Raw genomic sequence first — 24895 nt, forward strand, 5'->3', positions numbered from 1 at the left:
TGTTTAAGAAATGTGGGAATCTCCAGCTAAGATCTTACATGCAACAGCTCAGATACAGCACTCACTTCTGTTCTTTTTATCATGAAATGATCTACAAAGAAATGATCATCATACTAAATTTTGCTAATTAGGCCTTTATATCAGCTATGATAAGTTTATTATAGATTTAGTGTAGTGCTTATTGCTGTGTATCAAACATGCCCCAAATGTGACTGAAATATGTAGAAACTGCTGTGTAGAAACTAGCTGTCTCCAAATTTCTCATTTTGCCAAAATTCATACAAAGTGACCTGAAACTGTCTGCTGTAACCTCAGTGTGTTGGTTTTGTTGGACCATTTAATATTTACAGTAAGTTACTGTAGCAGCACGTCTTAGTTTGAGTTTATAGACTTAGTTTATTGTTTTAATAGAATGTAAAAATGTCCTTATAACAGTTCCACCATCATTTGTTAAACATTGTCATTCTGTTCAGTCCAATAATTTACTGTAGAAGTCTTTAGTATTTAAAGCCCTACATGTATTGTATTTTTGAGATTATAAGGCATAATGTCAATAAACAAGCCTGTTTTTAAGGCAGATTAAGCCAAACAAACAGTCAGATAAGTCAAACTTTATTCAAGTCATTCACAAACAACTCTCAACACTGTTCAGTTGTAACACATAAAATACAGAACAATACACTCACTTTTTCAGTTCATTCCTCATCCACAAATCCATCAAACTCTTCATGGGTTGATCAGTTTGAAATCTGCTTCTTAAGCATGTCTCTTAGCACGTGCCAGGTCCTTGTACACACACCATAATGTTATGTTGAAGCACCGTACGAATTACTCTGCGAGGGTCCTGACTATGGTAGCCATAATGCTCTGACAATACATCAAGCAGCGCAGCTTTGTAGCTTACGAAGTCTTACTAAAATATTTGACAGAATTTTGAGCGCTGTGTACCACAGAAATCCCGTTTGAGGTCAGTAAGCATAACCAGAATCGATACGCTAGGCACATTGTATGTTTTTGAGATAATGACAGGATTTTAGGTGTGCCATATAGTCTGAAGAATATGGTAAATCCAAGCATGTTGGAAATATGACTAATTCCATGCCTTTTGTGTCTTACAGGTGACCTGCTGCAGAAGATCCTCTCTCTCTCTATCATTATAAGCAATTCTGTCTATCCTATCACTCTCCCAACTCTATCTAATTTGAAAGCCATTCTATCTTGTATCCCTCTATCCCTACTGCTCTATCTAATTTGAAAGCCATTCTATCTTGTATCCCTCTATCCCTACTGCTCTATCTAATTTGAAAGCCATTCTATCTTGTATCCCTCTATCCCTACTGCTCTATCTAATTTGAAAGCCATTCTATCTTGTATCCCTCTATCTCTACCGCTCTATCTAATTTGAAAGCCATTCCATCTTGTATCCCTCTATCTCTACTGCTCTATCTAATTTGAGAATCCAAGTTTTGAGAATCCTTTCAGAATCCAATTTTCAGAAATCCAAGTTACCAGAACTTGATCTATCTGTTACAGAATTCTGAGAGATCTCTGCTCTCACTGCTCTTTCTTTCCTGTCATTAAGCTCTCTCACATTCAGTCATTTTGCTTTAAATTACAAGTTGAATATACAGTAGTAGAATTACAGTACAGTAGAACTTATAGTAGAAACTACTTACACAGCCCTACATTTGTCATTTTAATTTTGCATTAGACTTTAGTTTGGACTGCTAGTTTGGCTTACTTTGATCAATTGTATAAAATATCACCTTTTTATAAGTTTATTTGTAATAAGATAATCTGGTTATTTTGTAATACATACATTCAGATAAATAATAAATCAGATCCAGTCTGTTAGTCTGTTTCATTGGCTATAACATTTGACTGCAAGTTTATAGTATTATTATTTAAGGACTAACCCATTTTGTCACTCAGTGTAAGTATTCAGTCAGTATTGTCATCGAGAAGTGCCTGAGGACCCAGACTTCCTGTTTCCTGACTGCTGCAGAACATCCAGCTGAAGAAACCCCGTTTCTAAAAGAGGTACAATAAAACGCACCAAATTGTTTCCAGAGAACTTTGAATTTCCTTTATTTTGAGTTTGGAGTACAAAGCAGCTTTTTAACATCTATTCATATATTCATAAAAACATTTTATAGTATAATAGTACATTTCTCAGATTTAACAGTAACTTAAGGAGTTATAAGTTTTTCTGTGTTTCAAGGTTCAGTTTTGTTTATATTTGTGTATAACCACATATAAGTTCCAGATTGTACTTCAGCAAAATGCCAAGAAAAAGTCAAAGGTCGCAGTCCCAGAAGCTTAGATGGCAAAAGCAGAAAGAACAGGTGAATGTTTCTCAGAGCAGTGAGCAGGTAAAGGTGTGTGTTTCAGCTTTTCCCAGCACAGAAGTGCAGAGCAGTGTTCAGACAGCCACAGTGTCTTATGCAGATGTGGTAAAGAGAAGTGTTCCCTCAGTGTCTGTCCCAGAGCCTGGAGTTATGCAGGTAATCCAGACTAAACCCCAGCTAACTGTACAAACACAGCATGATGGAGAGACAGCCACAGTGTCTTATGCAGATGTAGTAAAAAGAAGTGTTCCCTCAGTGTCTGTCCCAGAGCCTGAAGTTATGCAGGTAATCCAGACTAAACCCCAGCTAACTGTACAAACACAGCATGATGGACAAGCTCCAGGACAGTCTCATGTACAGGTTACAAACAGTGAAAGTCCACGAGTGAGTAGCGTCTGTGCTTCCCGAAGCCAGGCCGCTCCTAGGTATGGAAAGTACCGGAATCAGCAATGCATGGCTAACAGCTTGGTTTTCCTGTCATTCTTACACGAGGATGAATTTATTACCAGAGCAGATCTAAACCGTGTGTTGGACAAAGGCCATGCCGTCTATTCAGATGCCAGACTGAGGTTTGTGAACAGTGTGTTTCTAGCCTGCGATGAACTTCCCTCAGTTGTTACCAGCCGCACACACGAGTATCAAGTCGACATGTCTCAGTTTGCTCATTACGGCACATTTGATGGTACAGATCACTTTACGAGCCTTGAACAGGGATTACAGTGTTTGGCTTCAGACGTTCGCTATGCTTTGCTAGTCATGGGAGGAACAGTCATCGCTGTTAGCAGGCTGACTTCAGGTGAATATGCATATTTTGATCCTCACCCACGTAAGTCTACTGGTATGCCATTGTCGCTAAGTGTAAGTGGTGGAACTGCAGTTATGTTGAAATTCACACGTCTTAATGACATGATTGACAGGATCAAACGTTTGTACAGAATGTTCAGCATCGCACCAAGCTGCACTTATGAGCTACAGCCCATCGAGTTTCACAGTGAAAACGCTGCTGACCAAAGAGATGCTAATCAAACCACCGAATACAGACAAACAGCTACAACTGTTACAGCACCAGCTTTAAATGAAGCCGTTCATGAAATAAACTCCCAAAGATCTACTGACCAGACACAGAAGACTGTGAGAGACACTTTAACGACTGAAGTGACATCATCCAGAGTGGATTATTCAAATGAGACAGCTGCTACTGAAAACAACCATCTTCCTTCTGAGTATTTAGAAAAAGAAACATCTGCATCCTCTGTGAGAGAAACGCAGGTAACATCAGATTCTGTTCCTCAGAATGATTCAAACACTGCCTACTGTTTAACTAATATAACAGAGGAACTCTCAGATAAACTGCTGAAATATAATAAACAGCAAAGGAGAAAAATAAGGAGAAGATTATTAGCCCAAGAAAAAGTACCACAGAGAAAGGAAAATCAGAAGAAGAAAGAAAGGCAGATGTACAGGTTTGATGAAAGCTTCAAGACAAAGAAAAAAAACTCAACTAAGAAGTGTAATGATCCTGATCACAGACAGAAAAAGAGCATGTACAAAAATGAATTGTATAAATTAAATGCTACCTATAAGGAGAAACAGAGAGAACATTTAAGAAAGATGTATAGGGAAAGTGCTAAAATTAGAGAGAGAAAAAGAGAATGTTTCATAAGGACATATAAAGACAATCCCCTATTCAGAAAAAAGCAGAAGGAACGTGTAACAAGAACATATAGAGAGTCTCCCATATTCAGAGAAAAGCAGAAGAAACGTGTAACAAGAACATATAGAGAGTCTCCCATATTCAGAGAAAAGCAGAAAGAGCGTATAAGAAGAATATACAGAACTTGTGCTGGATTCAGAGAGAAACATAAAGCTTACATGAGGTCATATGTATATAACCTATATAAAAAAAGCGAAGATTTTAAACAGAAAAAACGATCTTATATGACAAAGCGGTATGGAGAAGAAAAACAATTTCAGCAACAACACAAGGACAATATGAGAGAACGAATGAGAGTAAAATATTGGAACGGTTTTTCTTTCAGACAGATGCATAATATCAGATGTGCAATGAATATAAAACGGAAATATCGCCAGATGCATCGACCAGCTGAGACTTTACAGTGTCATCCAGAGAACACTTTAATGAATGAGGCCATATCTCGTTTCAGATCAAACATTAAGTCAGCACCATCTTATGTTTGTACTGTTTGTCTAAAAGCTTCTTTTCCTAATCAGGTGAAAATCTGCAAAAGAGAAAATTACTCAAAACACCAGACTGTAGCTCATCAGTGCCTAACTGGTAAATTTGTTCATGTGTGTGATGAAGCATGTCATGATCACTGCAGCTTTCCTGTTGAGAGAAAAAAAGAGTATATCTGTCACACATGTCACAGTTCCCTCAAAAGTGGATGCATGCCCAGGCTTGCTGCTGTTAATGGTTTAGAACTGCAGGATATTCCAGCTGAACTTTGTGATCTCAACATTCTGGAGAGACATCTGATTGCCAAATGCATACCATTTGCTAAGATTATTCCTCTTCCAAAGGGGAGACAGAGACTCATACGTGGTAATGTGGTGTGTGTACCATCTGAGGTCCAACAAACAGTTGACAGTTTACCGAGGATCAGAAGCCAATCACAGATCATGAGGATAAAGCTGAAAAGACGACTGTGCTACAAAGGCCATCAGCTGTTCCAGACTGTCACCTGGTCTAAACTCATTCAAGCTCTGCGTAAACTGAAACAAATTCATCCACAGTACACAGATATTATTATCAGAGATGATGCATTGCTTTGTGATCCAACGTTACCTGATGATGACAGCAGTGATGAAGCCAGCATGGCAAGTGATGATTATAATGAAGCAGATTTAATGGAAATTGACAACTATGAAAAAGATGCCCTTTTGTGTGAAAGTGAGTCTCAAAGTGACCAAGATATTAATATGCAATCCTGTGATGAACAACCAGAGGAACAAAATCCAGATGAACCAGAAAGTGATTTGAACAATGGAGGTTTTGCTCTAGAAAGTTGTCTGCAGCCTGTAGACATTTCAGAAGAGATTCTCTGTTTCACTGATAACACATATTGTGTGGCTCCTGCAGAAAGAAACAATCCTGTTAGCTTCTTCAGAACTCCTCATTTGGAAGCCATGGCATTTCCTGTGCAGTTTCCTACTGGTCAGAATACACTGGATGAAAAGAGACGTCTTAAACTCACACCAAGTGCTTACTTCAAATCAAGGCTTTTCAACATTGATGCAAGATTTGCTAAAGACACAAATTACCTGTTTTTCTCACAGTTTGTCACTGAAATACACTTGGCTAATTCCAGTATGACGATACAGCTAAGGAAAGGTAAAACTATGACCAAAGATGGACGCAAAATCACATCAGGAATGTTACAAAGTAAGACAGAAGTAGAGAAGCTGGTAAGAAATAAAGATGCAATCAGATTTATGCAGCCACTCAGAGGAACTCCAGCTTACTGGCAGAAAACTACCAGAGATCTATTCAGCATGGTTCGCCAAATAGGAACACCTCAGTTCTTTGTCACTTTCTCTGCTGCTGAGATGAGATGGCCTGAAGTGATTCAAGCAATAAAGAGACAGCAAGGTGAAGAGGTTGATTTTGAAGCCCTGGACTGGTCAGAAAAGTGTGAAATTCTAAGATCAAATCCAGTAACCACCATGCGAATGTTTGATAAACGTGTTGAGGCTTTGTTCAGAGATTTGCTTTTTTCTCCTGCACAGCCCCTTGGTGAGATAATTGATTACTTTTACAGAGTTGAGTTCCAGCACAGAGGTAGTCCACATATACACATGTTGCTGTGGATTCGAGAAAAGGTAGAAGCAGATGTGGATGACGACCAAACTGTCTGTGACTTTGTTGACAGATACATCTCAGCTCAACTCCCTGATCCAGACAAACAACCTGAACTGCACAAAAAAGTCACTGAGCTACAAAAGCACAGCAAGAACCACACAAAGACATGCTTTAAGAGTGTGAACTCTGGTTGTAGATTTGGGTTTCCCAAACCACCAGCCACAAGAACAATGATTGTGAGACAGGATGAGGATTCAGACACTGAAGCTGCAAAAGCCAAACTCAGACCTTTGTTGAACCTGCTGAAGGAACCTGAAGCTGCTTCCCTCACCATAGAGCAGATTCTGTCACGATGCAACTTAACAATGAATGAGTATGAACAATGCCTCCAAGACATAAACAAGAAAACAGCTCTGATTCTGAAACGTGACCCAAATGAGTGTTGGATCAACAATTACAACCCAGACCTGCTTGAAGCCTGGAACTCTAATTTAGATGTCTCATTCATTTTGAATGCCTATTCATGTATAGAATACCTCTGTAAATATATAACAAAGAAAGAATCTGGCCTCTCTGAATACCTGAAGACAGTTATTGACAACTCTGATAAGAACACCGTCAATGAGTGTGATGAAATGAGAGCTGTGATGCAGGCTTACTCAAAAAAGAGAGAAATCAGCGCACAGGAGTGTGTGACTCGAGTCTGTGGCCTAAAAATGAAAAAATGTTCCCGCAGTGTTGTATTTGTACCAACAGATGATAACCCAGTAAAAATGAGTCGGCCCATGAGCTTCCTGGAAACCACAACACATGACAGTTGTAATATTTGGATGACAAGTTTGAGTGATAAATACAAATGCAGACCTGAGACCCCAGAATATGAGGAAATGTCACTGGCTGATTTTGCTGCCTTGTGCAGGTTGGTGAGTGGTCCAAATGAAGGAAAAGATGTGCTTCCTCTTCTAAACCAGCTTGGATTTGTACAAAGGCGAAAGAATGATAAACCAGCTATAATCAGATATTACCACTGTTCACAGGAAAAAGATCCTGAGCAATATTATGGTCGACTGTTGAGACTTTACCTTCCACACAGATCAGAGCAGGAACTGAAACCACAAGGGTTCCAAACCTATCAGTCCTTCTACAACTCAGGTTTTGTACGACTTCCATGTTCAGACCACAGTGAGTCTGTGAAAAGGGTTGTGAAAAGAAATAAAGACAAGTATGAGAAGAACTCTGAGGATATTGAGAGTGCACTGGAAGAGTTTGAACAAAATAGGGATGTTGTGATTGATGAATGGTGTAATCTTGCTCCTGAATCTGAAGTTGTGAGGCTGCAATGTGATGAGAATCTTCCTGAGAGACATTCTGATGATGAGAACGAACAGGAGAATGTCCCCGACTACAGTCGTCAGTCTGATGCTGTAACAAAGATCAGAGCCGTCAGAGAACAACCTGCAGTAGATCCAGCCGTGGTACGTGTAATGTATCAGAATCTGAACCAGAAGCAGGCCTGCGTGTTCTATGCCATAAGAGACTGGTGTATTCAGCGAGTTTGTGGTTTGAACCCAGATCCATTTTTCTTCTATATCAATGGTGGTGCAGGAACTGGAAAGTCACATCTGATTAAGTGTATTCATTCTGAAGCATCAAAGATCCTGAGCAGACTGCCTGCTAATGCAGAAGAAGCTGACATATCAAATCCAACTGTTTTACTGACTTCATTTACCGGTACAGCAGCTTTTTCTATCAATGGCTCTACATTACATTCTCTACTGAAACTACCCAGGAGTCTGAAACCACCCATTCAAGGACTTGGTAACCAACTGGATGAAGTCAGATCTGAGCTGATGAATGCTGAAATTATTGTTATTGATGAGATTTCAATGGTTTCAAAACCCCTTTTTGCTTATGTGGATGCAAGACTGAAACAAATCAAAGGCACTCAGAGACCTTTTGGTGGAATGTCAGTTTTAGCTGTTGGAGATTTTTACCAGCTGCCACCAGTGCGACAGTCTAAACCTCTCTGTGTTTACGATCCAGAACAGATTGACCTATGGCAGGAACATTTTCAGATGATCACTCTAACCGAGATCATGCGTCAGAAAGATGATGTGGCCTTTGCAGAGATGCTGAACAGGATTAGAGTCAAAGAAAAGACAGATGAGCTTTCTCAGTGCGACAGAGATTTGTTGTCACAGGCTGTGACTGCACCAGAAGAATGTCCAACTGAGGTCTTACACATTTATGCCACCAACAAGAATGTGGAATCCCACAACACAGATACCCTGAAGAAGCTTCATTCAAACATCATAATCATCAATGCAGACGATTTCCAGAAGGATAAATGTACAGGCAGAATGGAACGAAGAGACAAACCATTTACAGGTGGGAGAAATGATTTACCTGACACTCTGAATGTTGCTGAAGGAGCTCGAGTCATGCTGACCAGAAACTTGGACACACTAAACGGTTTAGTCAACGGTGCTTTTGGTATACTGATAAAGGTGGTGAGATCTGAAAATGATGGACACATAATTAAACTGGGGCTCAGGATGGACAACCGGCAGCCTATGAGACACAACCGCAGTGCTAATGCAGCTTCTGATGATCTGGTTTACATTGAGAGAGCAGAGGAGAGTCTGAAGTTTAAAGGAGCAGTACGCAGACAGTTTCCTGTAAAGCTAGCATTCGCTTGCACAATTCACAAAACTCAGGGTCTTACAACACAGACAGCTGTAGTTTCAATGAAGAACATTTTTGAACCAGGTATGGCTTATGTTGCTCTCAGCAGGGTGACGTCTCTCAGTGGACTCTATTTGCAGGACTTGGATGAGAAAAAGATTTACTCCAATCCCGAGGTAACTGCAGCACTCCAAACCATGAGACAAGCCAGTGTTGAGGAAATGATGCCTCTTCTTCAGGTCAGAGAAACAGCCAGCAGACTTGAGACTCTTACACTGATCCATCACAATACAGAGGGTTTGCCATCTCACATCAGTGACATCAAGAGTCATCATGAAATGTGTTTAGCAGATGTTTTGTGTCTCACTGAGTCTCACCTTCAAGGCTCCTTTGTTGCAGACAGTCTTCATTTGGATGGCTACACCATGTTCAAACGCAACAGACATGTGTCCTACACAAACTTTCCTCACATGGCCAGCAGAAGTGGTGGGGGAGTTGTTGTGTATTTGAGGAATCATTTTCAGGTTCAGGTAAAACAGTATCTACATAATGTCACTGATCTTGAGTTTTTAGTGTTGAAGGTTCAGGCTCCATTCCCTGCACTCATTGCTGTTGTGTACAGACCCCCTGACTACAGTTTGACACCATTCATGCAAAACCTGGTAAGTCTTTTAGATTCACTTGAAATAATGGACTGTCACCCAATAATTGTGTGTGGAGATTTTAATGAGAACCAGTTGCAGAGTGGAAGAAAACAGATTCTGGAGCAGTTTCAGTCGAGAGGGTATTCACAGCTGATCACTTCTGGCACTACAGACAAGAACACCCTGCTTGACCTCATTTTTATTTCTCAGCCACAGAAATGTCTATATTCAGGTGTTCTGAGATCATATTACAGTTACCACAACCCTGTGTTTTGTGTCCTGTCCTCGAGCCAATCATGAAGTCGTCTGGTGAGTTTTGAAACAATTACAGATCATGTTTGTTACAGAGTTTACTGATTGTAGAGCATGAAAAATATTTTTCATTGAAAAAATTGTCTTCCCTACTCTGTCTGTAAGAAGACCCTTTCTTATTGCAATGTTATTAATCATTTCACCAAATCATTGCTGAACTTCATGCAGAGCAGAGAACATCTGCTATCATGCACCTCTGATCTAAAATGTGCTGCAACATTTATTAAACCAACATCATTTCTTTTATTCTCATGTTTTAAATGACTAAATCTTTTTACTGTGACGTATGTAGCTCAACAAACGAGATCTTCCCCTCCAAGGGCTTGAAAATATGAAATAGTAAATAAATAAATCCCACATAAATGCAGGTATTTAATATGGGTCACATGAATAAATACAGACAATTATATTTTCTTGATTATAGTAGCTTTTGTAGAATCAAAAGTTTTTGTGATGAATGAGTTTTTGCTTATCATGTTTTACAGGTAAAAAATGTCAAAAGTTATAAACTATCTTTAGGCTACCAGAGATGTCTATAATGATACATTATGTAGAGAAAAACATTAGTACAGCTTACAGAATATGTATAAAAACTGATTTAGAAGTAAATGGATAGTTTTCTGAAAGTTCCCGACTACAGTTTAACACCACCCACCCAGATCAGCCCCCAAGTGTCTATGTAATGCTGGTATGGTGTGTGAGTTTGACTTGGCCTTTATCCGGGTGGGTTTGGGTTTGGGTGGATAAAGGCCAAGTCAGAATTCTCTGAGCAGCTGGAAAAAGCTGCTAATAAACAAAGACATCAAAAAGTGTGGGCTTTAGGTGTAGCCCCCGCTTTCTGATGCACTAATTAGACTTAGTAACCGACACCCCATACCAGCATTACATAGACACTTGGGGGCTGAGCTGGGTGGGTGGTGTTATAAGCACGTGTTTTGTTAGATATATTTTTTCAGACACCATCTTCATGAACTGCTGAGCCAAACCTGATCCATCAGTGCTGGACTGCACAGATAACTACATGCCACAAGGAGACTGCTGTGTTATGAATTGCCATACCAGTGTGTCTTCAATGGAGAAGATGACACACCCATCACCTGACCTCCTGCCTGATCTGGAGACCATCATCATGCTACCACACTACACACCTCTGAGACCATCAATGATGACTCATACTGAGGAAACTGTATTTCCTGTCAGAGATGCTCAGTGATCCTCAGAGCAGAGAGAGGTATCATTCTTTATCTTTGATAAAAAAAAATGTCAGTGTTTTTAATTCAATTAATTAATTAAAATCCTGTTTATTGCATAAATAATTCCACACTCAAATGATTATACTTGTTGACACTTTTTGAGTTTTAATTCACATTATGGATTACAAATCTATGCTTTTTCTACTCTGTCTCTCGGTGCAGGTATTGCTGTCTTCTGAGTTCTTCCGTGTCCCAACTGAGGCCTTCAAACCTCATTGCAGAGCTCATGTCTTTCCTCACCATCATGTGAGTGTGAGATTGCTCTGGATTCTGGTTATGTGGCCCGCAGCACCTATAAGGTATTTCAACATTGTTCATTGTATAACTTATTTGTAGTTTTTAGGGTTTCTACAGACAAAAAAAATGTTCCTTTTTCTGTATTTTTTAGAACAAGCTCGTCCAGTGTGCCTGCATTCCAGCTTCTTAGACTCTACGCAAGTGGACAGAGTATCAGTGTTTGGCCACTCTTACAGACACTGACTTCTGTCAATTCACTTCTACTGATCGGGCACCTCACTCCAGGAAGACAGAGGGCTGCAAGCCTGTCATCATTTCCAGTGTGGCTTTGTATTCTTGGGGTAGCATCAGATTTTTCCCACAAATATTCAAAGGTAACACTTGTTTTAAGCTTAGTTATTAAATCAAAAGTCTTCCCTTGTGTCATGTCTGTGAAGGTTCTCATGATGTCCTTTGATGTAGTCTCTCTCTTCACTTGCATACCCACTACAGAGGCAGTGGAGACTGTCAGAAAACGACTGCAAGAAGACAGCTCCTTGGAAGACAGGACCAACTTCACACCCGATCAGATGTGCACACTGTTAGACCTCTGCCTCACCACTACATATTTCAAATACAACGAGGGTTTCTACAGACAAAAACATGGCTGTGCCATGGGTTCCCCTGTGTCACCTGTTGTAGCCAACCTTTACATGGAGGAAGTGGAAAGGAAGGCTCTTGGCTCTTTCAAAGGAAGAGTACCCAGCCACTGGTAGAGATATGTAGACGACACCTGGGTCAAAATCAAAAGGCAAGAAGTGGAATCCTTCACTGCGCACATTAACGCCGTGGATAAAAACATCAAGTTCACCAGGGAAGACACAAAGGACAACTGTCTGCCTTTCCTGGACTGCGCTGTGCACATTGAAGAGAACGGCAAACTCAACATCGAAGTTTACCGGAAGCCCACACACACGGACCAGTACCTCCTCTTTGACTTCCATCACCCTCTGGAACACAAACTTGGAGTAATTAGGACACATCCCCCCCCCCCCCCGGGCAGAACATGTTCCCTCTAAGCCTGAAGGGAAAAAGAAGGAACACACACATGTAAAGGAAGCACTCAAAACGTGTGGATATCCTAATTGGGCGTTTATAAAGTCAGCAAAGATGCACAGAAAAGAACATCAGATACCAGCGAGGGAGGATAAGAAAGACAGATGCAACAACATTGTCATCCCCTATGTACTAATTAGACTTAGTAACCGACACCCCATACCAGCATTACATAGACACTTGGGGGCTGAGCTGGGTGGGTGGTGTTAAAAGCACTTGTTTTGTAGATATATTTTTTCAGACACGGCACAGTCTCCTTTGTGGCAAAACCTTCAAACTTCACCATCCTCAGCTGAAACAACAACATCTTAACACCATCTTCATGAACTGCTGAGCCAAACTTGATCCATCAGTGCTGGACTGCACAGATAACTACATGCCACAAGGAGACTGCTGTGTTATGAACTGCCATACCAGTGTGTCTTCAATGGAGAAGATGACACACCCATCACCTGACCTCCTGCCTGATCTGGAGACCATCATCATGCTGCCACACTACACACCTCTGAGACCATCAATGATGACTCATACTGAGGAAACTGTATTTCCTGTCAGAGATGCTCAGTGATCCTCAGAGCAGAGAGCGGTATGATTCTTTATCTTTGATTTAAAAAAACAAATGTCAGTGTTTTTTAATTCAATTAATTAATTAAAATCCTGTTTATTGCATAAATAATTCCACACTCAAATGATTATACTTGTTGACACTTTTTGAGTTTTAATTCACATTATGGATTACAAATCTATGCTTTTTCTACTCTGTCTCTCTGTGCAGGTATTGCTGTCTTCTGAGTTCTTCAGTGTTCCAACTGAGACATTCAAACCTCACTGCAGAGCTCATGTCTTTCCTCACCATCATGTGAGTGTGAGATTGCTCTGGATTCTGGTTATATGGCCTGCAGCACCTATAAGGTATTTCAATATTGTTCATTGTATAACTTATTTGTAGTTTTTAGGCCTTAACACAAATAAAATGTTCCTTTTTCTGTATTTTTTAGAATAAGCTCGTCCAGTGTGCCTGCATTCCAGCTTCACAGAAAAGAACATCAGACACCAGCGAGGGAGGATAAGAAAGACAGACACAACAACATTGTCATCCCCTATGTAGCCGGTGTATCAGAAAAACTCAGGAGAGTTTTCTCCAAATACGACATCCCAGTGTACTTCAGACCCAGTAACACACTCAGACAGAAACTGGTTCACCCGAAAGACAAAACTCCTAAACACAAACTTAACAATGTGGTGTACGCTGTACAGTGCAGCGAGGAATGCCCAGACTTCTACATCGGAGAGACCAAACAGCCACTTCACAAGCACATGGCACAACATAGAAGAGCCACCTCCACGGGACAAGACTCAGCAGTTCATCTGCATCTAAAGGACAAAGGTCAGTCTTTGCCAATGTTCACATTTTGGACAGATGGAGGAGTGAAAGAAGCCATTTACGTCCACTGTGAGCGACCATCTTTAAACAGAGGCGGTGGTTTATGACACCAACTGTCTGCCATCTATAATCCAGTTTTGAGTTCCCTCCCCAGACACCGTAACGTCCACTCACATCCTGGGAGTGGGCGTGGGTGATTTCCTGACCTCGGGAAATCACATGATAGGGTGGGGCCAGGTTTCACAATGAGCTCACCCGAAACCCTGGCTGATTGGGACCCACACCCACTTTCACACCTTGGCTCATGTGATTAGGTAGAGGATCATCAGGGGGTTCTTTGTCCCTCTTTGGGGGGAAACTCCCACTGGGTTTAAATCTGGGACTCTCCACCATTGACCCTTAGAACTGAAGAAGCTTCTCGGATGAGAGGTGAAACGTCTTCAAGGAACTCAAAGAAGTCCAGACGCTTTTCTTTCCAAGCTCCTTAGACTTCACTTGTGTTAATTACATTTTATTTGTTGTTGTTTTCTTTTAGATTTATATGCAGTGATTGGATGTGGTGGAGCTTTGTTAACCGTGTGGAAAACATCTGTTTGTGATGATATTTACAATGAGGCTTTAAGGTGACAGTTTCCATGTAATTTCAATCCTCTTACTAAGCAAAAACATGTTTGCAATTAACATATTTTTTCAGTTTTGTCTTTTGGATTTATGGTTAACATTCCTCTGTGACAGCAAATACTAAACTGGTCCAAGTAACCAGCATATCATTGGTCAAAGGCAAAAAGGACCACATGTCACACTAGCAATGAATTTTTGACTGTGTTTGTGTTAGTATAGAGTAGGTCTAACAGTGGTTTTCCACATCTGCTCTAATATATATAGATAATGGGTCAGACATATAAAGTCATTTTGAAAAGTTCATAAAGGTCATTTATATGTGTTCCTCTTTATCATTTTATATCAGGTCAAACAGCAGACTTGAGTTTTGATCAGGGTAGAACCATAACATTCATGCTAATGGTTCTACTGTTTACAGTTACTTTATGATGGATTTCACCCTGGTCACAGCACTATCTGAAAAGCTGTTAGAGGTAAAGTTAAGCCAATTAATACCTCATCATAAGTCACTCTCTAACGCAGGGCAGTGATTATTATTCACTGTAATTTATTCCACAACAATGTTCTTTATTTGATTCTTTAAATATGCACATCGATTGTTTAGCTGTGTGACTCTCCACACCTGAAATATATCACAATGTGGACTTCATTTCGACAGTATTTTGTAGATTGGTACCATATTTATCATCGAATCATCTTGTGCATTTATTAACTAAATGTTGTTTGGTTTTTTTTTGTTTGTTTGTTTGGGGTTTTTATGTTGCCATTTTTACATTTCACCAACTGTGTAAATTCTGCAATTTTACCTTGGTTTTGTTTCACATCAGTTTATCTGCTGGCTGGTATTCCTGTCTTCCTTCTCTCACCCCAACCGGTCGCAGCAGATGGCCGCCCCTCCCTGAGCCTGGTTCTGCTGGAGGTTTCTTCCTGTTAAAAGGGAGTTTTTCCTTCCCACTGTCGCCAAAGTGCTTGCTCATAGGGGTCATATGTCATATGATTGTTGGGTTTTTCTCTGTATCTATGAAGCGCCTTAAGGTGACTTTTGTTGTGATTTCTTGCTATATAAATTGAATTGAATTGGTTTTCTTTCTTTTCTAATGTTTCTGGTCATTTTTCACAGTTAAACAAGTAACTTTGAGGTTACTTCATCGTTTTCAGCTGTTATCTGTATAAATTTTTTTCCTAATAATTACATTTCTGCAAAATTATAGCAGTTCTGGTAAGTTGTAATATTTCTGCCAAGTTATTAATTTTTTAATCAATTATTACATTTCTGCTAAGTTGTAGCTTCTGGTAAACTACAACATTTCTGCTGAATTGTTATGTTTCTTCTAAGTTATTGCATTTCTGCTAAGTTATTACATTTTTGCTAACTTGATGTTCTTCTGCAAAGTTATTAAAATTTCAACAACTTTTTAAACACTGACTTTGATTTCTTCAGCTTCTTCAGCTATTTTCAACTATTTTCAGCAGACAGCTTCAGCTTTACAGTTTCCTCTAAGTGATTGCAGTTCTGCTAAGTTATTCCATTTTAGCAAAGTTCCTTTGCTTCTGCAAAGTTTTTACAATTTCTGCAACTTTTCAGCTTTTTCAGCTACTTTTTGCATACAGCTTCAGCTTTAAGCATCCACACTGCATTTTCGCAGGAAATGCAAATTTTTCTAGTTATTATTCTAGTTGCTTCCGTACACTTTTTGGCACTTAACTACTTCCACAATTTTCAGCCGATTTTCACCGTTCAAATTTTAAACTATTCTGCTATTTCTGCTAATTTACGCTATGATTTTTGCTATTTTTAACTATTATACTTTTTAAAATATTCCACTTTTTTCCTTTAATTTGTCCCATTGAAATGAATGGGAAACTTCAGCAATTCTGCTAAAATTTGCTTGTTTTTGAAACTTAACTACTTCCTCATATTTTCACCTAGAACAACCATTCAAACTTTAAAATGTTCACAAATTATTGGGCTATTCAGGTATGATTCAGCTTTTTCAAATCTTCTACTGTTTTACTTTTATGCCTCTTAAAGTTTTGAGTTGCAAAATTGTGATTTTTCACAAAATACATGTGTTGTTATGGTTGCTATGCTCTTGGCTTCCAGTGTGCCACTGAAGGTTTTGCAATTTTCACTTCATGTCTGAACAACTTCCTGCTACTTGCTCAATTTTCACTCAACTTCCACAAATTATACATCAAAACGTAGGTATTTTTGCTGGCTTTCAGAAAATGTCACCATCATTGTTGTGGGATTTATAGAATTTTTGCAAATCTCCTCAGACTAACACAAGGTCAGAAAACTCTCCATATAAAGTGAATGGAGAGCTTGTTCAAAATCACCGCTGGATTTCTGTAATGAGAGGCATATTCGAATCGTCATATCTCCTTAACGAAGCAAAGTTAAGACATGAGGCTTGTCCCCGAATATCTTCAGACACCCCTGACGCTCACAATTCAAGAATTTCTTTCTCACCTATTACCGTTCTGAAATGAGTTGGACTTGTTTGAGGGTAGGAAATTCGTCCTTCGCTCAGATTTCTTCAGATTTCAAACTGTGGAAATGAACCACTTTTTTCTCTCGTCATAACTTTTTGTTGGATTTCCACAGAGACCTGAAAATTTCCATGATTGTTCACCAAAGCCTGCTGTCTCTTACGGTGAAAGAATGATATCGATACTCCAAATAGATTTCAAGTTACAAAGCGTTGTTTGAGGGCAAGTCAAGGCAGTTTTTGCTTCGCTCTACTCAGTTATGGTGCATTAGAAGTCAAATATCTTTAATAATTCATATTTTAATGAGAAATTGTAAACACTGGAAGATTCCCCCATCTCTTCTGAACAAAACGGTGTAAGAATGACCGCTCTAGCCCCTACGGTTTGGAAATTATGGTCATTTGTTTGAGGGTAGTCGTCACTATGAGAAATAGGCTGCAATAATCCTGTGCCTCTCTGTGCTGCGTGTGTAAAAAGAGGCACATGTTTTGGCGGGAAAAAGTACACAGGCTCTCTGATTGGTGGATTCAAATTCAGCAGCTCCCAGGCTGACCTAGAAACGTACTTCTCTCTCCCTGTGCATTTTTTTGCTGATTTTTTTCATTTAACAAGTATATTTGAGGGACCCTCAGCATGTTCAGCATTTTTTCAGCTGTCCATTTTGCTTTTCCAATTTTTCTGTTTAACTTATTACTATTGTGCTAAATAATACTATTTCTGCTATTTTATAAGATTTGTGCCTAATATAGTATTTCTGCTAAATTACAATATTTCTGCTTTTTATACTATTTGTGCTCAAACATAGTATTTCTGCTAAATGTAATGTTTATGCTTAATCATCCTATTTCTGCTTTTTATGGGATTTGTGCTTAATATAGTATTTCTGCTAAATTATAGTATTTCTGCTTTTTATAGTATTTGTGCTAAAACATAGTATTTCTACTAAATGTAGTATTTATGCTTAATCATATTATTTCTGCTTTTTATGGGATTTGTGCCTAATATAGTATTTCTGCTTTTTATAGGATTTTTGCTCAAACATAGTATTTCTACTAAATGTAGTGTTTATGCTTAATCATCCTATTTCTGCTTTTTATAGGATTTGTGCTTAATATAGTATTTCTGCTAAATTATAGTATTTCTGCTTTTTATAGTATTTGTGCTAAAACATAGTATTTCTACTAAATGTAGTATTTATGCTTAATCATAGTATTTCTATATATTTCTGCCAGGTCCCCAGGCAGCCAATCCTCTGTGAGGACTTAGACATTCAAATTTTCAAATCAGGGCCTGCACGGTTTCCCAGCCAATCATATATGTGTCCTGAGGCATTCAAATTTGCATATTGGGGCCTTCATGGCTTCTAAGCCAGCCAATCATATCTGAGGGCTGAGGAATTCAAATCCACAAATCAGGGCCTGCACAGCTTCCCAGCCAGCCAATCATGTATGTGGGCTCCAGGTATTCAAATTTGCATATTGGGGAATTCGTGGCTTCTAAGTCAACAAGTCATCCATGTCATATATCTCTAAAAATTCATATTTTAATGATAAATTGTCAACACTTGAAGATTCCCCCATCTCTTCTGAACAAAACGGTGTAAGAATGACCGCTCTAGCCCCTATGGTTAGGAAATTATGGTCATTTGTTTGAGGGGAGTCCTCACTATGAGAAATAGGCTGCAATAATCCTGTGCCTCTCTGTGCTGCGTGTGTAAAAAGAGGCACATGTTTTGGCGGGAAAAAATACACAGGCTCTCTGATTGGTGGATTCAAATTCGGCAGCTCCCAGGCTGACCTAGAAACTCACTTCTCTCTCCCTGTGCATTTTTTTGCTGATTTTTTCATTTAACAAGTATATTTGAGGGACCCTCAGCATGTTCAGCATTTTTTCAGCTGTCCATTTTGCTTTTCCAATTTTTCTGTTTAACTTATTACTATTGTGCTAAATCATACTGTTTCTGCTATTTTATAAGATTTGTGCTTAATATAGTATTTCTGCTTTTAATAGGATTTGTGCTTAATATAGTATTTCTGCTTTTTATAGAATTTGTGCTTAATATAGTATTTCTGCTTTTTATAGAATTTGTGCTTAATATAGTATTTCTGCTTTTTATAGGATTTGTGCTTAATATAGTATTTCTGCTTTTTATATGATTTGTGCTTAATATAGTATTTCTGCTAAATTATAGTATTTCTGCTTTTTATAGGATTTGTGCTAAAACATAGTATTTCTACTAAATGTAGTATTTATGCTTAATCATAGTATTTCTATATATTTCTGCCTGGTCCCCAGGCAGCCAATCCTCTGTGAGGACTTAGACATTCAAATTTTCAAATCAGGTCCTGCACGGTTTCCCAGCCAATCATATATGTGTCCTGAGGCATTCAAATTTGCATATTGGGGACTTCATGGCTTCTAAGCCAGCCAATCATATCTGAGGGCTGAGGAATTCAAATCCACAAATCAGGGCCTGCACGGCTTCCCAGCCAGCCAATCACATATGTGGTCTCAGGCATTCAAATTTGCATATTGGGGAATTCGTGGCTTCTAAGTCAACAAGTCATCCATGTCATATATCTCTAAAAATTCATATTTTAATATTAAATTGTCAACACTTGAAGATTCCCCCACCTCTTCTGAACAAAACGGTGTAAGAATGACCGTTCTAGCCCCTACGGTTAGGAAATTACGGTCATTTGTTTGAGGGGAGTCGTCACTATGAGAAATAGACTGCAAAAATCCTGTGTCTCTCTGTGCTGCTGCGTGTGTAAACAGATGCACCTGTTTTGGTGGGGAAAAGTGCACAGGCTCTCTGATTGGTGGATTCAAATTCAGCAGTTCCCAGGCTGACCTAGAAACTTAGTCCTCTCTCCCCGTGTGTGTGTGTGTGTGTGTGTGTGTGTGTGTGTGTGTGTGTGTGTGTGTGTGTGTGTGTCTGTGACAGAGAGAGAGAGAGAGAGAGAGAGGCTTTTAATGGGATGATCTCATTCTAAGATTTAAATTCAATATATTTAGACTGGTTGACTGAATTGGATCTTGTGTGTGGGTCTCTATGTGCATGTGTGTTTCCTCATGTGTACATATTTGTGATTGTGTGGCTGTAATAAATTTTTTTGCAGATTTTTGTCATTTAACAAGTATATTTGAGGGACCCTCAGCATGTTCAGCATTTTTTCAGCTGTCCATTTTGCTTTTCCAATTTTTCTGTTTAACTTATTACTATTGTGCTAAATCATAGCATTTCTGCTATTTTATAAGATTTGTGCTTAATATACTATTTCTGCTTTTCATAGTATTTGTGCTTAATATAGTATTTCTGCTAAATTTAGTATTTCTGATTAATTATAGTTTTTCTACTAAATCATAGTACAGTATTTCTGCTTTTTATGGGATTTGTGCTAAAACAAAGTATTTCTACTAAATGTAGTATTTGTGCTTAATCATGCCATTTCTGCTTTTTATAGGATTTGTGCTTAATATAGTATTTCTGCTAAATTATAGTATTTCTGCCAAATTATAATATTTGTGCTAAAACATAGTCTCAATTTAAAATTACAATATTCATAGTTCATCACAGTGTCTCTGGTAAATCACAATATTTCTGCTCTGTTGTACTATTTTTCTAAATCATAGTGTTTCTGTAATGTTTAAGTATTTTTGGCTAAATATATTCTTTCTGTTATCTTATACTATTTCTCCTAAATTCTTGTATTTTTGAGAAGTTATCATGTTTCTGGTAAGTTACAATATTTCTGCTAAATTCTGCTATGCTATTGTATTTCTGCCAAGTATTATGTTTCCTCTAAGATATTGCAGTTCTGCTAAGTTATTCCATTTTAGCAAACTTCTTTTGCTTCTGCAAAGTTTTTACAATTTCTGCAACTTTTCAGCTTTTTCAGCTACTTTTTGCATGCAGCTTCAGCTTTAAGCATCCACACTGCATTTTCGCAGGAAATGCAAATTTTTCTAGTTGTGTGGATGCTTTAAGCATCCACACTATTGAGTTCCTGTTTCTCTTTATTCTTTATTATTGTGTGGATGCTTTAAGCATCCACACTATTGAGTTCCTGTTTCTCTTTATTCTTTATTATTATTATTATTATTATTATTATTCTAGTTGCTTCCGTACACTTTTTGGCACTTAACTACTTCCACAATTTTCAGCCGATTTTCACCGTTCAAATTTTAAACTATTCTGCTATTTTTGCTCTTTCTTGCTACGATTTTTGCTATTTTTAACTATTATACTTTTTAAAATATTCCACTTTTTTCCTTTAATTTGTCCCATTGAAATGAATGGGAAACTTCTGCAATTCTGCTAAAATTTGCTTGTTTTTGAAACTTAACTACTTCCTCATATTTTCACCTAGAACAACCATTCAAACTTTAAAATGTTCATAAATTATTGGGCTATTCAGGTATGATTCAGCTTTTTGAAATCTTTTACTGTTTTACTTTTATGCCTCTTAAAGTTTTGAGTTGCAAAATTGTGATTTTTCACAAAATACATGCGTTGTTATGGTTGCTATGCTCTTGGCTTCCAGTGTGCCACTGAAGGTTTTGCAATTTTCACTTCATGTCCGAACAACTTCTTGCTACTTGCTCAATTTTCACTCAACTTCCACAAATTATACATCAAAACGTAGGTATTTTTGCTGGCTTTCAGAAAATGTCACTATCATTGTTGTGTGATTTATAGAATTTTTGCAAATCTCCTCAGACCAACACAAGGTCTCAAAACTCTCCATATAAAGTCAATGGAGAGCTTGTTCAAAATCATCGCTGGATTTCTGTAATGAGAGGCATATTCGAATCGTCATATCTCCTTAACGAAGCGACTTTAAGACATGAGGCTTGTCCCCGAATATCTTCAGACACCCCTGACGCTCACAATTCAAGAATTTCTTTCTCACCTATTACCGTTCTGAAATGAGTTGGACTTGTTTGAGGGTAGGAAATTCGTCCTTCGCTCAGATTTCTTCAGATTTCAATCTCTGGAAATGAACCACTTTTTTCTCTCGTCATAACTTTTTGTTGGATTTCCACAGAGACCTGAAAATTTCCATGACTGTTCACCAAAGCCTGCTGTCTCTTACGGTGAAAGAATGATATCGATACTCCAAATAGATTTCGAGTTACAAAGCGTTGTTTGAGGGCAAGTCAAGGCAGTTTTTGCTTCGCTCTACTCAGTTATGGTGCATTAGAAGTCAAATATCTTTAATAATTCATATTTTAATGATAAATTGTAAACACTGGAAGATTCCCCCATCTCTTCTGAACAAAACGGTGTAAGAATGACCGCTCTAGCCCCTACGGTTTGGAAATTATGGTCATTTGTTTGAGGGGAGTCCTCACTATGAGAAATAGGCTGCAATAATCCTGTGCATCTCTGTGCTGCGTGTGTAAAAAGAGGCACCTGTTTTGGCGGGAAAAAGTACACAGGCTCTCTGATTGGTGGATTCAAATTCAGCAGCTCCCAGGCTGACCTAGAAACTTACTTCTCTCTCCCTGTGCATTTTTTTGCTGATTTTTGTCATTTAACAAGTATATTTGAGGGACCCTCAGCATGTTCAGCATTTTTTCAGCTGTCCATTTTGCTTTTCCAATTTTTCTGTTTAACTGATTACTATTGTGCTAAATCATACTATTTCTGCTATTTTATAAGATTTGTGCCTAATATAGTATTTCTGCTAAATTACAGTATTTCTGCTTTTTATACTATTTGTGCTAAAACATAGTATTTCTACTAAATGTAGTATTTATGCTTAATCATACTATTTCTGCTTTTTATGGGATTTGTGCCTAATTATAGTATTTCTGCTTTTTATAGAATTTTTGCTCAAACATAATATTTCTACTAAATGTAGTGTTTATGCTTAATCATCCTATTTCTGCTTTTTATAGGATTTGTGCTTAATATAGTATTTCTGCTAAATTATAGTATTTCTGCTTTTTATAGTATTTGTGCTAAAACATAGTATTTCTACTAAATGTAGTATTTATGCTTAATCATAGTATTTCTATATATTTCTGCCAGGTCCCCAGGCAGCCAATCCTCTGTGAGGACTTAGACATTCAAATTTTCAAATCAGGGCCTGCACGGTTTCCCAGCCAATCATATATGTGTCCTGAGGCATTCAAATTTGCATATTGGGGCCTTCATGGCTTCTAAGCCAGCCAATCATATCTGAGGGCTGAGGAATTCAAATCCACAAATCAGGGCCTGCACGGCTTCCCAGGCAGCCAATCATATATGTGGCCTCAGGCATTCAAATTTGCATATTGGGGAATTCGTGGCTTCTAAGTCAACAAGTCATCCATGTCGTATATCTCTAAAAATTCACATTTTAATGATAAATTGTTAACACTGGAAGATTCCCCCATCTCTTCTGAACAAAACGGTTTAAGAATGACCGTTCTAGCCCCTACGGTTAGGAAATTATGGTCATTTGTTTGTGGGGAGTCCTCACTATGAGAAATAGACTGCAATAATCCTGTGCCTCTCTGTGCTGCGTGTGTAAAAAGATGCACCTGTTTTGGCAGGAAAACGTAAACAGCCACTCTGATTGGTGGATTTAAATTCGGCAGCTCTCTCCCTGTGTGTGTGTGTGTGTGTGTGTGTGTGTGTGTGTGTGTGTGTGTGTGTGTGTGTGTGTGTGTGTGTGTGTTTAGTGGGAGAGAGAGGACCCTGCCCTTATTTGGCAGCATGTCATTGTAGGATTTAAATTGAATATAGTTAGACTGGTTGACTGGATTAGAGCCTGTGTTTGTGTGTCCCTCTGTGCATTTGTGTTTCAATAAGTTATTACTATTCTGCTAAATCATAGTATTTCTGGTACTTTTCGGTACTTGTGCTAAATACAGTGTTTCTGCTAAATCATACTATTTCTGCTTTTCATAGGATTTATGCCTAATATAGTATTTCTGCTAAATTATAGTATTTCTGCTTTTTATAGGATTTGTGCCTAACATAGTATTTCTGCTAAATTATAGTATTTCTGCTTTTTATAGGATTTGTGCCTAACATAGTATTTCTGCTAAATTATAGTATTTCTGCTTTTTATCGGATTTGTGCCTAACATAGTATTTCTGCTGAATTATAGTATTTCTGCTTTTTATACTATTTGTTCTAAATTATAGTATTTCTGCTTTTTATAGGATTTTTGCCTAATATAGTATTTCTGCTTTTTATAGGATTTGTACCTAATATAGTATTTCTGCTTTTTATACTATTTGTGCCTAATATAGTATTTCTGCTAAATTACAGTATTTCTGCTTTTTATACTATTTGTGCTAAAACATAGTATTTCTACTAAATGTAGTATTTATGCTTAATCATACTATTTCTGCTTTTTATGGGATTTGTGCCTAATATAGTATTTCTGCTTTTTATAGGATTTTTGCTCAAACATAGTATTTCTACTAAATGTAGTGTTTATGCTTAATCATCCTATTTCTGCTTTTTATAGGATTTGTGCTTAATATAGTATTTCTGCTAAATTATAGTATTTCTGCTTTTTATAGTATTTGTGCTAAAACATAGTATTTCTACTAAATGTAGTATTTATGCTTAATCATAGTATTTCTATATATTTCTGCCAGGTCCCCAGGCAGCCAATCCTCTGTGAGGACTTAGACATTCAAATTTTCAAATCAGGGCCTGCACGGTTTCCCAGCCAATCATATATGTGTCCTGAGGCATTCAAATTTGCATATTGGGGCCTTCATGGCTTCTAAGCCAGCCAATCATATCTGAGGGCTGAGGAATTCAAATCCACAAATCAGGGCCTGCACGGCTTCCCAGGCAGCCAATCATATATGTGGCCTCAGGCATTCAAATTTGCATATTGGGGAATTCGTGGCTTCTAAGTCAACAAGTCATCCATGTCGTATATCTCTAAAAATTCACATTTTAATGATAAATTGTTAACACTGGAAGATTCCCCCATCTCTTCTGAACAAAACGGTGCAGTGACCGTTCTAGCCCTTACGGTTAGGAA

General features: G+C 38.2%; 1 protein-coding gene across 1 annotated transcript; it reads left to right on the top strand.

Annotated features, from left to right (window-relative positions):
- Positions 1 to 1082: 1082 nt before the first annotated feature.
- LOC147316584 (uncharacterized) lies at positions 1083 to 15819 on the top strand. Its single transcript, XM_086313085.1, has 7 exons — positions 1083 to 2040; positions 2261 to 11040; positions 11225 to 11361; positions 11451 to 11673; positions 11792 to 12980; positions 13170 to 13306; positions 13393 to 15819. The coding sequence occupies exon 2, from the start codon at positions 2283 to 2285 to the stop codon at positions 9795 to 9797; it is 7515 nt and encodes a 2504-aa protein (XP_086169211.1). The 5' UTR covers positions 1083 to 2040; positions 2261 to 2282; the 3' UTR covers positions 9798 to 11040; positions 11225 to 11361; positions 11451 to 11673; positions 11792 to 12980; positions 13170 to 13306; positions 13393 to 15819.
- The last annotated feature ends 9076 nt before the right edge of the window (positions 15820 to 24895 follow it).

This window comes from Aulonocara sp. 'chitande type north' Nkhata Bay, linkage group LG12 (genome assembly GCF_057382095.1).
Source record: "Aulonocara sp. 'chitande type north' Nkhata Bay isolate Kocher_YH1m ecotype deep benthic linkage group LG12, A_spYH_male_GT1.1, whole genome shotgun sequence".
In the NCBI taxonomy this organism is placed as follows: Eukaryota; Metazoa; Chordata; class Actinopteri; order Cichliformes; family Cichlidae; genus Aulonocara; species Aulonocara sp. 'chitande type north' Nkhata Bay.